Source organism: Stigmatopora argus, chromosome 8 (assembly GCF_051989625.1).
Source record: "Stigmatopora argus isolate UIUO_Sarg chromosome 8, RoL_Sarg_1.0, whole genome shotgun sequence".
Lineage (NCBI taxonomy): Eukaryota > Metazoa > Chordata > Actinopteri > Syngnathiformes > Syngnathidae > Stigmatopora > Stigmatopora argus.
Window position 1 is genome coordinate 15,084,593 of NC_135394.1, and position 16,648 is coordinate 15,101,240.

The window sequence follows — 16,648 nt, forward strand, 5'->3', positions numbered from 1 at the left end:
GGACAACGCATGTACATACAAATTCTTATACACTCAGTGAAACTGCTCATGGCCATTGTTGGCTTTTCTTGATGCATAGACCGTGTTGTTTTACCTTGTTTTGTCTTTTGGTCGCCCGTTGTCGCGGTCAGGGCGACCAAAAGACTGGCGACCAATTAACCGCACACGGAAAGGTAGACTACACCTCGATTGGTTGCCAGTCAGTCAGAGCAGACAACCATTACCATTCACAACCACACATCCATGGAGAATCGATCCCAGTTTCTCGTACAATCAGGCGAAAGAACCACAGCACCATTTCTTTTCAAAAAGTGGGACACACGACTAAACTTTTCAGAAACAAGTTTTAGCTGCTTGCAAAATCTGTTTCACAATACCGAAGAAGGGTGTTTGTCTTCATTACTTCCCACCGCAAAGACCTGATTCATAGTCCACGGCATTAGGGACACAATTTACATTTACAGCGAGGTAGAACTGCACTGCATCTTGCTGACAGCTTTTTCTAACATTTTGCTTTCAGTTCCATGAGCGCACTTTGACATCACTAATAAACATCCATCCGTCATTTTCAATAGCCCTTGTTCTCATTAGGGTAGGGTGTTGGGTGAGAGCCAGGGTGAAAAATTTTGTCTTTTGAAACTTTACTGATGTGAATGCGCCCGTAGATTACTGTATTTTCTCGCATATACGTCATGCTTGTCGCTCCAAAAAATGATGACTGAATCGAGGGTGCGGCTTATATGCGCACAAATTAGACTTGACATGCACGAAACCGCAAGGTGACAAAGACCAAACGCCATAAGGCAAGACAATGCAGCCGATACGGTCATTTATTTCAAAATAAAGAAAAGATAAAATGCTAAACCAAATTTATTTTGACGTCGATGAATGAAATGTAACCAAAAAAATAAACCGTATCTAGCATAAAACATGAAAAAAACTCACTTATGCCTGCCATTGCTCGCTCAGGGCGGTACCATCTTACCTAGGGATGACAAACTAGACCGCTACGGACACATCCTGGTTGTACTGCTCACATGACTTCCTTTTTGAATTTGTCTATCTACAGGCAACACCCTTTAGGAATGTGCAATCCAGCAGACGATCCTTTTGATTCATACAGTATCTCAGAAATACCACGTGCGATGATTTTTCTTAAGATTTTCCCTTCAAAGTGACACATTTGTACTCCCTATTAAAACCATGAATATGGAGGTGAAAATTTTGAATCAGGGGACGGCTTATACGAGAGAAATTGCAAAATTCAACGATTTTAAGGCAATTTTAATGCTACGGCTCATACGCGGAGGCGGCTAATATGCAAGAAAATGCGGTACCTGATCGCCGTTGCTGTTCCCAAAAAAGACATCCTCACTGATGGAAGGGGGTGATGGAGACGGTGAGGATATCGTCCCGACAGGATGCTGCTGCACATTCTCTTGCTCACTCAATTTTCTACCCGTTTGTTCAACCTGATTTCCAATGGGATGTCCGCTGTATGATTTACACTCCGAAGCTGAAAGGAATGGATGGTAACGTTAAAAAGCAGTTAGTCATGAGTTTATTAGCATTCAGCTAAATAGCAGCGTGTGAAAGCTGCTAAAGAGTTGTATGCTGATTACTATGGTGACTTGGGCCACACCATGAGTGGAGGGGAAGGCCACAGTTATGACAGCTTACGTAAGTTTTATTTCATGAGAGTATTTCCTGTGAAATTGAGTTTGAGACTAAGCTTGCCTGGCTCCACACTTCTTGATTCTTGTTTTTTTTTCTTCAACTTGGAGGCAGCTGACCAGTCTGCTTATTTTCAACCCAAAAGGTCGTGTATTATAATTATTCATGCGGATAAACAGAAACATGGTCATGTACCTTTCCACACTGGGGAAATATTGATTTTTGGAGGAATATGGTTAGCAAATTACTTTTCTTATGACAGTTGGAGTGTCCAGTGAGATATGAGGATCATAATGGCTAAAAGTATTCAAAAAATATCTTATTTTTGTTATAGAATTTATATTTTAAAGGGAAATTTGTTACTTTTCTGGATGTGTTGGGATATTTTGTGCTAAAGTTATAGCTTTTTTTAAGTTAGTACGAACATTTATTCTCTTATATCATACATAATCTAATCTATTCATATGTACTCTATTCACCAAGGAAAAAAACTTAAAATTATATATATATGTTTTTGTCTTTGACTCTCCAACAACTATACTTCCATTAGTACTGAAACCTATAAAAATAAAAACAAAAATACTGACTATTCTGTTTCGCCTATCCTAAAAAGGTAAATGCAGCCAGAAATATAAAAAAAATGTAACCCACATCATCCTATAAGCAGCAATTATATAGTTACTGTACTTTATTTGCAAGAAGTTAAGATTTCGGATATTTTTAAACAAAAAAATAAGCCTATTTGCCTTGTTGTACGACATTTGATCTGAATTGGAATGTATTTAGTGCATTTATGCCATGAAAAAAAAATGATGCTAACAACTGAAAACAGAAGCTAACTATTTTAAAAATTAGCCTCCTAGGATCTAGGTGTCCACTAATGATGACATGATTTTTCTCAGAAACTACATCATGTAAAAAGATAATTCTTTGTTTTTACTCTCATCAGGTCCCAATTAGCCTAAATATAAAAAGAAAAGAAAAATGCATGCCTTGCAAGGAGATTAAGATTGTAGCAGAAATTCAGTTTGCTTTGCGCTCGTGTACATTAATGTTGACTTATTCATCTGTGTTCTCTTTGTTTGTCGCAGTGTACTATAAATGTACAATAACTCAATAAGAGCAGACTTCATTATATTAAACCGAATGCAGACAGGTCCCGGCAGCAAAAAAAAAAACATGGCAGCCATGTAAACACTGCCATGCTGACATACTGTGTTGTCAGTGTACTATATTTTGTATAAGACTACATCACACGCATTTTTCAAACATGGCCGCTGCTTGATGTTTACTTGGACGACGCCTTTTATGGATAACACATCAACATCACGTTATTAAGTGTGCGTGTCTATGTTTATATGAGTCTTATTATTGTGAGTGGCTACTTAAATCAATGTCATCAATGGACAATACCTTTTTAATATTAAAAGTTTTTATAGGCTATCGATCCAATCATTTCAAGCTTTGGTTATGATTGGTGTGAAATAACAAAAGGGAAATGACAAGCAATTTTTTTTTGGGTCAGTGATGACAATCACAAGAGGAACTTGATGATCATCATATGATTAAATCATGATAAACTCCACATAGGGGTTTTCCTTTACACATTTTTTTTTCTTCCAAAAAGCTACAGGAGTGTAGGTCATCATTATCGATTGAACGATTATCGGCGCCAATATTTGCCAATTTGACGTATACAAATGTGGATTTTTTTTTAAATCTGACCGGCCGAAAAATAAAAGAAAAAAATCGGATTAAAATAGGGTTATTTCGACCTGTCATGGCTGCTCTTTAAGAGACTTCGGCGCCCTTTGTTGGTAATGAGACGCATCTCAGCTCTCAGTGCCTACTGAAATAGTATTTTACCATGTACAGTGGTACCTCGTGATACAACATGCTCGTCATACAACATACTCGTGGTACGACGAAATTTTCGATCGAATAATTCGTTCGCGATACGATTAAAATTTCGAGATGCGACCAAGCCAGGTGGCCATGACATGAGAGGCTGTTTATCATTGTAGTGCACTGTCTTATTTTGACGCATCTCTTTCGTGTATAACTACTATATCTACGAGGACTGAACGATTTATTCAGACGAGTTTCGACCAGGAAACGCGCATGCGCAGGCAAAAAGAGGGCTTTCTGGGTAATGAAGTATACTCGTGCACACAACACCCATAGGCAATGGCACCCTTTTTCAGAATAAAACTTCATTACCCACAATCAATACGTGGGTAAGCTCAGCTATTGCATTTCCTGTTATTCTTTCTAAGGAAAGAAGGTCCCGCGATCTTTCATTCAAGACTATTTCTCGTTGGCAAGTGGTCGTGCGTTATCCTATTGTGAGGACATTTGTGTGCATCATTTTCCGAATATTTTGAAGGCAATACAACAACAAACAGTCCATCGATAGCGAATATGTGGGTGGAGGCGTGGCAAACCGCTAACCCGGAAAACGAAGGTAACAAAAGATTAAGACAAAACTAGAATTCAGTTTTGTGTAAAGTTACATTAAACGTATGTTTGAGTGTGTCTGCATATGTTTATCCAAGTTAATTCAAATTTGTTTGTTCGTTTACGAGTGCCGTGGATAAAGTCCCCCCGAACACCCCCCCCTCCGCCTCCATGTGTGTCGTTGTCTCTCCCCTCCGCGAAATGCGTCTAATTTTACATCTATTAAACACATTTTATTACTATTAAACCACTCGTTATTCATTACTTTGTCAATATATGGCGAATTAGAAGAAATAAAACATTTTTTCCAATCCAATCTCCTGATTTGGTGTTTTTTTCAAAGGGTTGGAACAAATTAATTTGTTTTCAATTCATTTCAATGGGAAACGTTCGCTCGAGTTACGAAAAGCTCGACATAGACCTCAGTCTCGGAACGGATTACGATCGTATGTTGATGTACCACTGTATTTTACTATGTATTAGTTCATGCTACACCTAAAAAGTGCTGCCATTTCGACTCTATGAACGTTACAGAAACAAAACAATTGTGATGTCTCGAAAAAGCCTTTGATGTTTTAACCTCGTGCCTGCAAGCGCACCTTACACTTCCTGTTTGACTGAGTTATACTTGCATGCGTCCATGTATGTATCATGTCCCTCAAAGTAGTACCTCACGAGACTACTCCGTGGAAGCAGAAAAGAAAAGGGAACAATCTTGGGTGCCTACCTCTCTTGAAGGACCACCTCTTCATCCAGAGCCTGGAGAAGGAGGGCCAGGAGTGGTTGAGCGGACTGTCCGCCATGCGTGCGGCGTTCTGTGGACGTCAGCTGGAACTGCTGCTGCAGAGGCTGTGATACAATCGATGAGGAAGAGAAGGAGGAGACAGAAGAAGAAGAGGAGGAGTGACCATGAAGGGAGCAGAGCATGTCGGTGTTCGTTACGACTCTCAACGGGTTACCTCGAAATAATAATACCCAGTATAAGACATAAGTTACATATATATAAAAAGTGAATGAGTGAACTGAGTCAAACTACGGGACTGAATTTTACATATGGAGAAAATAAGTGTGGGTTTTTTTTTCAAATACAGACGCTCCCCTACTTACGAACTTTCGAGTTACGAACAACGGTACATACGAACATGTCTGCAAATTGCGTTTATGTCGAAAAATGTTCGTAAGTTCGATTTTGTATTGCACGCATTTTTCCAAGTAGTGCTTCTTTCCGCCGCTAATACCGACGCCTGGCGCTGTGAGAGCTCAGCTCACCTAGCATCTACCTTCCACTGCCCAGTTCGTTGCAATGCGGAAGTGCGTGAACGTATCTCCAGTGCGCAAAGAACCTTTTTCATTTGTATCATTAAATATCTCGTGCATCCATTATTGAATATGGTTGGTGAAAAGCGAAAGGCTTCTATTGAGGGAGGTGCAAGGAAGAGGCAAGCCATTTCATTTGAAATGAGTGGCAATAATAACGACGCTTGATGTGCGTGATAAAGTGGTGAGCGTTGCACGTGAATACAACTTGAATCGTTCGACTGTCAGTACCATTTATAAACAGAAAGATCGAGCAGCAGGACACAAATATTGAACGTTGCACAAAGTTTGCAAATCAATTGAATGATGCCATACAGTGCTACCGCATCATTTATGATGAAAAAAAGAAGAAAACTGTGCAATCGTCGTTAGATCGCTTCTTTCGGCCAGTTTCTAATACATAAATCTCTCTCTATCTAATGTATGTATACAGTACTGTATGTATTCTCTCCATTTTATCAAATGTTTTTTTCAGTACAAACCAGTGTGTGTTACTTACACAAGCCTTAAACATACAAATGCACTTATATAAACCTTCAATATACTTATATAGGCCTTAAACATAAATTATAATACAAAATATAGCACTGAGCAACTTACGAACAAATTCAACTTATGAACAATCGCTCGGAACCTAACTCGTTCGTAAGTAGGGGAGCGTCTGTAGTGCAAATATTGTATCCGAATGAGCAAACAGAAAAGCTCATTGCTATAATTAAGGTAATGTATGATGGTGTGGTGGTTAGTACAAGCATGTTATAGTTCAGATTTTTTTTACTATTAACGTTTAATGCAAGGCCATTTTTATCTTAGTCATTTACGCCCACTCTGAAATGATTGGACATCTGAGTTAATGCTACAGTTGTGCGTCAATCACATGTGGCTAGTACGTATATCCACCTTCACAGTTGAGCGCTATGATCCAAACAATACGTCACGCTATTCTTCTGCTATATTGGCAGTCCAAACCCACAGTTTGGAAAACCAAATTAAATTCAAAAGTATTTATTTTTTTAAGTTTCAAAATAGCTTGGAATAAAAAAATGGAAAAAATATGTACTTTAAAGTTTGGAGACATTTAGTGAAATGAAGCCCAAAAAAAGGAAGTACAGTTTACACCGATATTCTATGCTAGCAGATCTTTTAATTCAAAGAAGAATAGCCTGTAGGATACATTTCTAACCTGGCAACTTAACGGTCACCGCCTTTCTTGTGTAATACACAGGATGAGTGTCAAATTGAGTATAGTGTAAATGAAGTGGAAAAAGTCTCATCACTTTCCCACCGACAGAAACATTCTTCCGTACCAAACTTTCCATATTTTTAACTAAGCTACCATTTGTTGAAAAACACTTTGGCATAAAAAAACAACAAGTGAACTTACTTGTATTAAGAAGTGTGAGGATGTTCAGCTCAGCCTTTGTGCGCATTGACGGACGATGACGCTTGTCTGACAGATTGAGTAAGGGCAGTTTCCTCTTTGCATCGTTTTGTGCAAAACAAAACACAAAAAAACATTGCCTTCATCCAATGGTAAATTTCCCCATGTGTGACACACACACACACACACACACACATACACACACTTCACGTCTGATGTGCAACCTACCGTTTGATGCATGCTTGCAAGTTGAGCAATGTGGTTTTTGCGGCAGTCTTTTGCGAGGCTTCATACACGTACAATACATACATAACAAGTGTACTACTTTCCAATGCCCTTTTCACGTAGTTTATCTCACTTTTCATGTTTACGTGGACTAGAAGTCATTGGTTTAAAACATACTACATATTTAATTTTTAAAATAGGCCTGCAATTAGTCCTCAACTGTGATAAAGTATGTTTTTTTGCGCTTTCTGACCACCGACAAACTGTCATGTTGTTTTTGCGGTGTTAGGAATCGGAAAACTGTTAGCCTGTAGCTCACTGTTTTATTATCATGGTTTCATATCAAATAAAAAAATGGCCTCCCAAAATTGCAATTTATAACTCAGTGACTTATATATATATATATATGTATATATGTATATATATATATATATATATATATATGTATATATATATATGTATATATATATATGTATATATATATATATGTATATATATATATGTATATATATATATGTATATATATGTATATATATATATGTATATATATATATATATATATATATATATATATATATATATATATATATGTATATTTCTCTTCATTGTGTATCTTTGGCTGGTGCAACTTAGTTTAAAAAATACTATACATACTATATTAGCATTGTCTGCATAGTATTTAACACATTAAATGTCAGTGATGGAGTTATATATCCAAATAATTTAAATGAGGACTGGCTTATATGAATATGAAAAGGTTAAAAAGCCTAATTTGTGCATGGAAAGTTAACAGATATGATTCAATCAAAAATAAAAAAAACCTTTGTTGTCGTTATACACAGCTGCGTAGAACGAAATAATTTCGTTCTACGCAGCTGTGTAATGACAATAAAGGCTTTTGTTTTTTTATGATTCTAATGAATAATGTACTGCATATATGTTAAGTAAAGAGCTAAAAAAATAATTAATGATTTTTTTTCATGCAAGGCTTTATGATTAAATAATGTAAACTTTTTAGTTCAAATACTGTAATTCATTATGAATACGCAGCACCTGTGAAAAAAAAATGACCGCCGATCAATTTTCTCCAATAATTTTATTCATAATTTTAATATAAACAGTTAATTGTCGAATAATTTACACACAGCAAGATTTGTATTTTCATATCATTGCAACATTTTCCGTACATGTCACTACTTGGCTCTCCTTTTGAAACCATAGAAAAAATAAATTGTCAAGCGTTTCATTTAGTCATGGCACATTTTCTGTCTTTTTGTTTTTGATCCTGTACAATATGCATCGTGTCATTCTTTGCACGTGCGTGTTTATGTGTGTTTGTGTGTGTGTGTGTCGATGTATGCGTTACATGAATAGATAATGGCACATTTGGATCCAGTGTGAGGGATGAAGCCAACTCTCTGGGTTTGGACTATACAAACATACACACGCACCGACTGCCGCAGACTCACAACAGGAACGTATACACAACATTTCCCCCCCCCAAAAAAAATGAACAACAAAGAGGTAACCTGCACGACGACGACAGCATGGCGGCCATTAGAAGCGACTGTATGTGCACCGAGGAGACAACACGCTAACGTAAAATATCGCTCTATCAAACTGGAGCAGACCACTGGAAAGACGGCCATCTTTAAATGCGACCTCCCCGCTAGTTTTGTTTAGTTCATAGCCTTAAAAGCCCGCCACACTAGGGCTGTACCACTTGGGGGAATTTACGGGGGGGAAGTCGGTGAATCATCATTGTAGCTTATCTCATTGTTCGCCGGTCTCCCCCCTCTTTAATGTACAGTGGTCTCGTCCAGTTTTCACGTGATTTGCTTCTAGAAAAAGGAAAGGAAAACAAACTAAACATGCCTCAGGGGTACTTTTGGGACTGTTTGGGTGCATGCAAAAGTGTTCTTTTAAGCAGTTTTGGTGCCACAAAATGTGTATTTGCGTGTTTTTTTCTCTCCCACAGGCTCTTTTCCTGTGTGTATTGTAGTGGGTTGTGTCCTCGACAACAACAAAAATATCCTCTTGATTTAGAAAACAAAATGGAGATATATACACATTCATAACAATTTCCAAATGTACAAGAGTAGTAAACGTTTACAGTAAGAAAAAAAGTCATTGTTTGCCCTCCCTACTGTGGCTAAAAAAATAAAAATAGAAATCAATCCCTCTAAAAGGTAATACTTTTTTAAACAATAAAAATACATACAAATGCTTTGTTCTCAACCGATGTTGACATACAAGAAGCCTTGTAAATTGAATTCAGGGATTTTTTTTTTTAATGTGGACATTTTCAATGGGAATTAATGGGAAGACTGGGTCAGATATTTGAAATTAATCATAAACGTATTCAAGTTTAACAGAAAAATAACCTAATGAAACAGATTTGTATCACTACTGGTGTGGACAGGGTCGATTTTTGTATCATTTATGTGATCGATTAAAATGCAACACATAAATTAACATCATTTTAGATATGCTGTTTGTGATGAACAGTTTAAAATTCATTTTTCAATCCAAAAAACAACAACAAATAAGTATATCAACTATAAATGTACCAATAGTCTGATTTTCAACATACTATTTAAATATAATTTTTTTATATACAATCTATTGTAAAATTTTAGCCAGCCAATCAGTGAAAAGTGTCATAATACCGTATTAAAGGGAGAAAAAAAACTGAAATTATGCAAGCATTTCTCTGAAAAAGTCAATTCCCATTAATTCACGTGGGAAATGTCAAGATGACAATTTCCTCAAATGTTTCTGCCATCAACATTTTTTGCAACGAGGAGGCTCTTATTTCATTTATTTCTTTTTTTAAGCTCACAATATTAAATCAAGTGCTTTCATTTTCAGGGGGCGGTTAAAAAAGAAAAAGAAAATAGGCGAAAAATGCCGCTATTTACATTTAGCAGCGACTAAATCATCGTATTTTTCCCAATATGGGGATGCGATTCAACATATTCAACAACAATGGGACATATTTTAAGGAATTTGGCGTGTGCCGACAAAAAAGGGGCAGATTAATGACATATATGGATATATTCTTTTTTTTTCATTAAAAAAGGTCACAAAAAGAAGCTATCCGCTGGTATACATCATTCCATTTTTTTCCCATGCATAAAGCAAGCTTAGCAGAGCACACGCAAAATTTAATTTCTTTCTTTTTTGGGTCTAAATCATTGAATTTTAAATTGATTTGATTCCACAGTTTGATTTGCACACAGTTGTTTTGGGATAAGAGATTTTATGGAGTTTTTTTTATATTGGGAGGTACTCTTGCTAGATAGACTGTTAGATTGCAAGGCACTATATATTAGGGGTGGGTTTGCGTTGCAATGCTCCCATTCAGCCACTAGGGGCAGTCCAAGGGGGGATTGGGGGGTGTACACATGGACTCCATTTTTCAAAAATGATATAAAAAGTAGCTAAGGTCTATTTCTTCACCTCTATGTGAACATCAGGCCGCCTCCCTGAGATTGAAAAAAATATTAAATACAGTCGAGATTTAGTCTGGTTTGAGTTTGTATGGCCAATAGGATTATCCTAGTATACCTGCGTGCCCAAAAATAGAAAATATGCTTAATTTATTCCAATTTGAGGGGGTGGTCGAGACTGGGGTTGCTTGTCAAGTTTTTAAAAATAGTCTTAAATGCCCCGATTTGATTATTTTTTTTTTTTGATAATCACGGCTAAACGTGCAGACCATAAAAGGCCCAAAAAGAAAAAAATCCCAAAACAGACCCATGTGAAAAGCCCCAAAATATGCATGTAAGGCAGAAAGCAAACAGTAGGAGGCGACTTTTAAAGAAAGGGTGAACGTTAGGTGCGATTCCTCCATTTAGACTGAGGTAGGCTCCGGCCGAAACAACATGGACGACAACAACCAATGACATGCATCCCACGAGGACGACAATCCGGATAACGCGATCACCCTTGCACCCCCAATTATTTTTTTTAATGCTTCACTGGGATGCTAACCGCTCTGTTCTCAATCAAAATAATAAATATCTACACCGTCTTGATGTCCCATTAGAGGTGGTCGAAAGCTGCGTTTTAGTATTCAAGTGCTTTAAAAGTTATTGGAAATCCAAATAGTGCTGTTAGGGGCGGTCGTATGGATTAATTTATTCGTGATTCCCAACCACTGTGTCCAATTTCACTTGATTATATGAAAAAAAGTGCCACCATTCAAGATACATTAAAGGAAACAGGCATGGATGCAATATTGAACAAATGTTATGCAAAGGAAAAGGCCAGTTTTGCCAATGTAGTGACAATATAGTAGCCTAACATAGCTAAGATGCACAGAAAAACTGATCAGTTTTGAATTCCGTAGCCATAAAGTAGTCAAAAATGCTGAAAAAATAAAAATAAAAACAACTTTGACCCAATGGGACAATGAATGGGCGCAGATAATGTAGCGATTATGAAAGGAAGTAGTGTCTTGTTAATTCAGGGGAAATGAAAGACAAAAATTAAGATTTTAGCATTCCATAACATTTGTGAAACGCTGCTAGCGTGACGCAGCTCAAGTCCACCATGTTTCTGCACGTTCTAAACCACATCCAAATCCATCTCGGAGAAGGCACTGGAATGAAATACAAAGATTTTCCCACTTTGGGCTAACCAGAAAGCTAGCGAATGCTACCGGCTCTGATCCATTTGATGTAAAAAAGTTGCACTTGTTGTCTGATATGAGCAAATTTGTTGATAGTGATAAATAAGTAGATGAAATAATTTACAGGGAGAAAATGACTAAACGACTAAATGCCACCACATAAGACCCAACTTTGGACACTTTTCCCCTCCAGTGCACAAACAAAAAATTCCGCCAAGTAGGGACTGTGGACTAGAATACGACAACATCCATAGCTAAGGCACTGCAACGGGCTAAGCTAAAGTAGCGGTCCCCAATCCCTGGTCCGTCAGAGAAATAAATATTAACGATGTCAATCTCACCCTCCGACTTCCAATCAGAAAAGCAGTTATAATAATATCAAATAATTGCTATTAGGCGGCCTGACAGTGGGAGATCTGGGTTCAAATCCAGCTCGGTTCACCTGTGTGGGTGGAGTTTGCATGTTCTCCCTGGGCCTGCGTGGGTTTTCTCCGGGTAGAAAAGCTGTTATAATAATGACAAATAATTGCTATTAGGCGGCCTGGCAGTGGGAGATCTGGGTTCAAATCCAGCTCGGTCCACCTGTGTGGAGTTTGCATGTTCTCCCCGGCCTGTGTGGGTTTTCTCCGGGTATTCCGGTTTCCTCCCACATTCCAAAAAAACATGCATGGTAGGCTGATTGAACACTCTAAATTGACCCTAGCTATGACTGTGAGAGTGAAAGGTCTCCTCGTGCCCTGCGATTGGCTGGCCACCAATTCAGGGTGTCCCCCCCTTTTCCCCGAAGTCAGCTGGGCTAGGCTCCAGCAGCCCCGCGACCCTAATGAGGATAAAGCGGTTCGGAAAATGAGATGAGATAATTGCTATTATGCCTGGGATTTGTTTTTTTTGCCGTCGTGGGTGTCGTCAGTGCTGTAAACTCCGCCCCCATCCTCTTTTCTGAATTTGTATGGCGGACCGCGAGAAAATTGGAAGCGCTTTATTGGTCCGTGGTGAGAAACAGGTTGGGGACCGCTGGGCTAAATTGGACGTGGACATTTTTTTTAGCCGTGTGTCATCAAACCTCAACCAAAGAGCTGCAATGCCTACTGGTGGATATCTTTGGGATTGACTCATCTGTGACAATTGGGGGTAGCGGCTTAAAAGTGGGAACATTTGGAGTTTTATGACATACTGTACAAATCCAAATTTAAAAATAGTGTACACATTTTTGATAATAACTGAATGCCAGGAACGTTCCAAATGGAAATATTTGATTCCAAACGTTTCAACTGAGAAAATGTATCATTTTAAAGGAGGATGTTGATTTTAGGCAGCCCGGTGGTCGAGTGGTCACAGTTCTGGGTTCGATCTCGGCTGTGTGGAGTTTGCATGTTCTCCCCGGGAATGTGTGGGTTTTCTCCGGGTAGTCCGGTTTCCTCCCATATCCTAAAAACATGCACACTAAGCTGACTGGACACTCTAAATTGTCCTTGGATATTAATTTTGCACGTGAGTGGTTGTCCGTGTGCTTGTGGCCTGTGATTGGCTGGCTACCATTCAGGTGGGATAGGCTCCAGCACCCCCCACAACCCAAATACTAGTATTTGTATTTAATAATTAAACGCTGTTTTCAGCTGGATTTGACCGAATTTGAGAGCATTTTGAGCCATTTGGCGAATGGACGTTTTTTTGCCTCCATCGCGACATCATCGCAACATTTTACCGAGGAATTCACTTCCCTGGGCTCGGTTCTAATGTCCAAAGAGCTCCAGTATTTGCATTTAATCATTAAATGCTGTTTTAGGATGGATTTGACCCGATTGCTGTCATTTTACGGCTCGGTTCTGCTACATCTGCCTGCCCAAGAGTGCTTATTCCCGGGCTGCCATTGATGGTAGACCAACATTGATTTTTACTATAATTTGGACAACACCGGCGGCGGGCCGGATTAAAAATCCTAACGGGCCGTATATGGCCCGCGGGCCGAGGTTGAAAACCTTGTACACACACGATCCGGGGGCCAACAAAAAATTAGAGGGAACATTGAACGTATCGTAGTAGGCTACAAATCAAACGGTTAGCATTAGCATACCCTAGCTAGACAAGATCGAACTTTGTGGCCATTGCAGGTAAGACGGGGGAGTGGAACGTGGGGGAAATATAAGAATTACAAGTAGGAGAAACATGCACAGGGGGGAAAAAAAATTAACGAGGAGTCCTGCCATCCACGCTGGATATTTAACTAAATTTTTCGGATATCTTCCGGTAAAAGGATCACGCGGGGATGGAACCTTGGAACTCATCCAGGACTCAAAAAAGGAAGTTCTACATTCATCGGGCCGTCTCCGGGACCAAAGTATGACCTCATTCCTCTTTTAAAGCTTTTGTTTTGTGTTGCGTTTGTACGAAAAATAAAAAAATGCACTCAAAAAGAAAGTCTCCTCTTCATACAAACAGACGGAGGGTCCGACGGGCTTAAAAAAGATGACAAGGACCAAGACAAAGGATTGGGTTGATGCTAATGCTAAGCTAATTCCCGTGGGAGGAGAAGGGAGAGAAAAATAGAGAGAGAGAGAGCACTGATGGCAGATTAGTGGGATATCTGGGGCTATAAAAATAAAAACATTTGAAGGAAAAAACATTGGCAAAAAAATAAAATCTAGATACTAACAAAGCTTTTGATGAAAAATATTACACATATGAACTATATACAAAAACATCAAGGTCATATATTATATATATAAAATGTTGGTAGTCCAATACCAAGATTCCATATATACTATATATTATATAACTTTATACATTTCTATAACTAGTAAAATATATCAAAGCAGCAGCTATTGGTCAGTCTGAGGAACTCGTTTATCCAATTCAAAACTGTTTAAATATCCTTCAGCCGTTTACTGTAAAAGAGAACACGAATAGAAAAGAGAGAAAATCAAAGCAAAAAAATAAATTAAAAATTTCACCCCCATGAATACGCGTGTCGTTTTTTTTTTGGAATTCTGCAGAACCAGAGAAAAAACAACAAAAAAACAAAAAAGCAAAAAAAAGACCCACCGTTTCTCTCATATAAGCCGTTTGTTAGAATGACTGTTTTTCCAAAGGGCTCCAAACTGAGATGAAATCACGGTTTAGCGAAAAACAAACCAGCACGGAGACGCTTCTCGTATAGGCCACGAAATCCAAAAGGCCACTGAACTGATTAAAAATTCTTGAGTCGGGTGGAAAAAAGGAAAAAAAAAAACGAAATATGAAGGAAAAACGCCCAGTGGAAGGTAGCGAGCGCCACGTCTTTTAAAGAGGTCGAGCGTGAAAGCAGCCTGGTGGGTGTGTCTAAGGTTCCTCGTGTTCACAGTTCTTGTTTTGTATTTTTTTGTCCCTCCGTTTCCATCAGTGCCGGAAACGTGGCGGCGCCGAGAAAACAAAAGAATGATACCCCGCCCCACCAAAAAAACCCGTGTGCTGTTTGCATCCCTTGCTCGCCAGTGTTTGGCAGTCATGAGGAAGTAAAAGTAAAAATCCTGAGATCTGTGTTTTTGTGTATGTGAGTGTTGAGAAGGTCTTGAACCATTCCGAGCGGGTGGAGGTGAAAAAGAAAGCCAGGTTGAGGTCTGTCGGTCGCTCGGGCCAGTTCGCCGAGTTCTTTCGGGGTGGAAATGGGGAAAAAAACGCTAGGTGAGGTCGGCCCAAGTTCGCCGAGTCTTTTGGGGGGAAACGGGAAATGTTAGGACGGGCTAGATCTGGGCAAGGATAAGATCCGTCCGTTTTTCTTGCCGCCGTTCATGTGCGTGTAGGGCACGTGTTCCTCGTAGTTCCCCCTGAGGGCCACGGAGGGCCCGCCGTCCCTGCATAAGACGTCCTCTCTCTGGGAGTAAGAGGACGGGTCCAAGGGGATGCTCTCCATGTTTTCCAGGTCCAAGTCAAATTCCTCCGTCTCGGGGACTTTGTTTTCCTCGCTGTAGAAGAAGGAGACCTCCTGGAACGACGGGTGAAGGTCCTCCCGGAGCATCTCGATGATCTCGTGGAACATGGGACGCATTTTGGGGTTGTACTGCCAGGACATCTGCATTAAGTCGTGCCTAAGTGTTTCAGATGGGAAACGGGAACGTTAAAAAGGTAAAAAGGGAAAAAGGGAAAATTGCAAAAACCAACGTGGCGGCTAAGGCTAACTTTTTTTAATTTTATTTTATTTTTTAAGAATTTGGTGTTCTACAGGTTTTGTATTATTATTTATTTTCTTTAGCCATCCGTTATGGACAAGTGCTACTGAAAAAAGAATACTAAAAAAAGAATAAATTCATGAATTTTGTAAAAATTGGAAAAGTACATTGAAAAAAAAATTAGATATGAAAAGATTCCCTAAAAATATTTTACAGGTTTTTTGGAATCACCGTATTTTTGGGACTATAAATCAAGTCTGTATTTTGGAGGGGAAAATTTTGAATTGATTACAAACCAAGAAAAAACATTATAATTTAAAGCAAGAATAATAGCAATTTTTGATAGACAAAAAATCACTAAACAACATATAAAAGTAGCATTTAAGTATAAGATATAAGCGCTCTACAATTCAAAATGAGGGGCCTCATCGCTTACTGTATTTTCTCGCATATTAGCCGCCTCCACGTATAAGCCTTAAAATTGCCTTAAAAATCGTTGAATTCTATTTTTTATTATTTCTGAGATACTGTATGAATCGAAAGGATCATCTGCTGTATTGCACATTCCTAAAGGGTGCACGAAGACAAATTCAAAAAGGAAGTCATGTGACCAGCACAACCAGGACATTAATAGATGTCAAAATAATTTTTGTTAAGCGTTTTATCTGTTTATCTTCTCTATTACGAAATAAATGACCATAAATCATCTGCATTGTCTTGCGGTATGTCGTTTCGTGCATGTGAAGTCTAATTCGTGCGCATATAAGCCGTACTCTCGATTGTCATCTTTTTTTAGCGACAAATACGGCATAT

At 38.7% G+C, this 16,648-nt stretch overlaps 2 protein-coding genes across 3 annotated transcripts in view; both read right to left on the reverse strand.

Moving 5' to 3' along the window:
* The window catches only part of arhgef18b (rho/rac guanine nucleotide exchange factor (GEF) 18b), a 39,295-nt gene extending 34,344 nt beyond the window's left edge, over positions 1 to 4,951 (reverse strand). Inside the window, exons 1-2 of the mRNA XM_077607386.1 lie at positions 4,859 to 4,951; positions 1,338 to 1,516 (exon numbers count right to left, since the gene is read on the reverse strand). Of these exons, the coding sequence (XP_077463512.1) occupies positions 1,338 to 1,516; positions 4,859 to 4,934 (255 nt within the window). The 5' untranslated portion in view covers positions 4,935 to 4,951. The remainder of the gene's footprint in view (positions 1 to 1,337; positions 1,517 to 4,858) is intronic.
* A 3,180-nt stretch (positions 4,952 to 8,131) lies between these two features.
* The window catches only part of insrb (insulin receptor b), a 76,895-nt gene continuing 68,378 nt past the window's right edge, over positions 8,132 to 16,648 (reverse strand). The window contains exons 24-25 of one of the 2 annotated variants that reach the window (XR_013301525.1): positions 12,273 to 15,754; positions 8,132 to 12,132 (exon numbers count right to left, since the gene is read on the reverse strand). Coding sequence is in view for 1 of the 2 variants with exons in the window: in XM_077608219.1 (XP_077464345.1) it covers positions 15,400 to 15,754 (355 nt within the window). In the remaining variant the exon portion in view is untranslated. Of the gene's footprint in view, positions 15,755 to 16,648 lie in introns of both variants that reach the window. The other variant, XM_077608219.1, reaches the window with a different exon arrangement.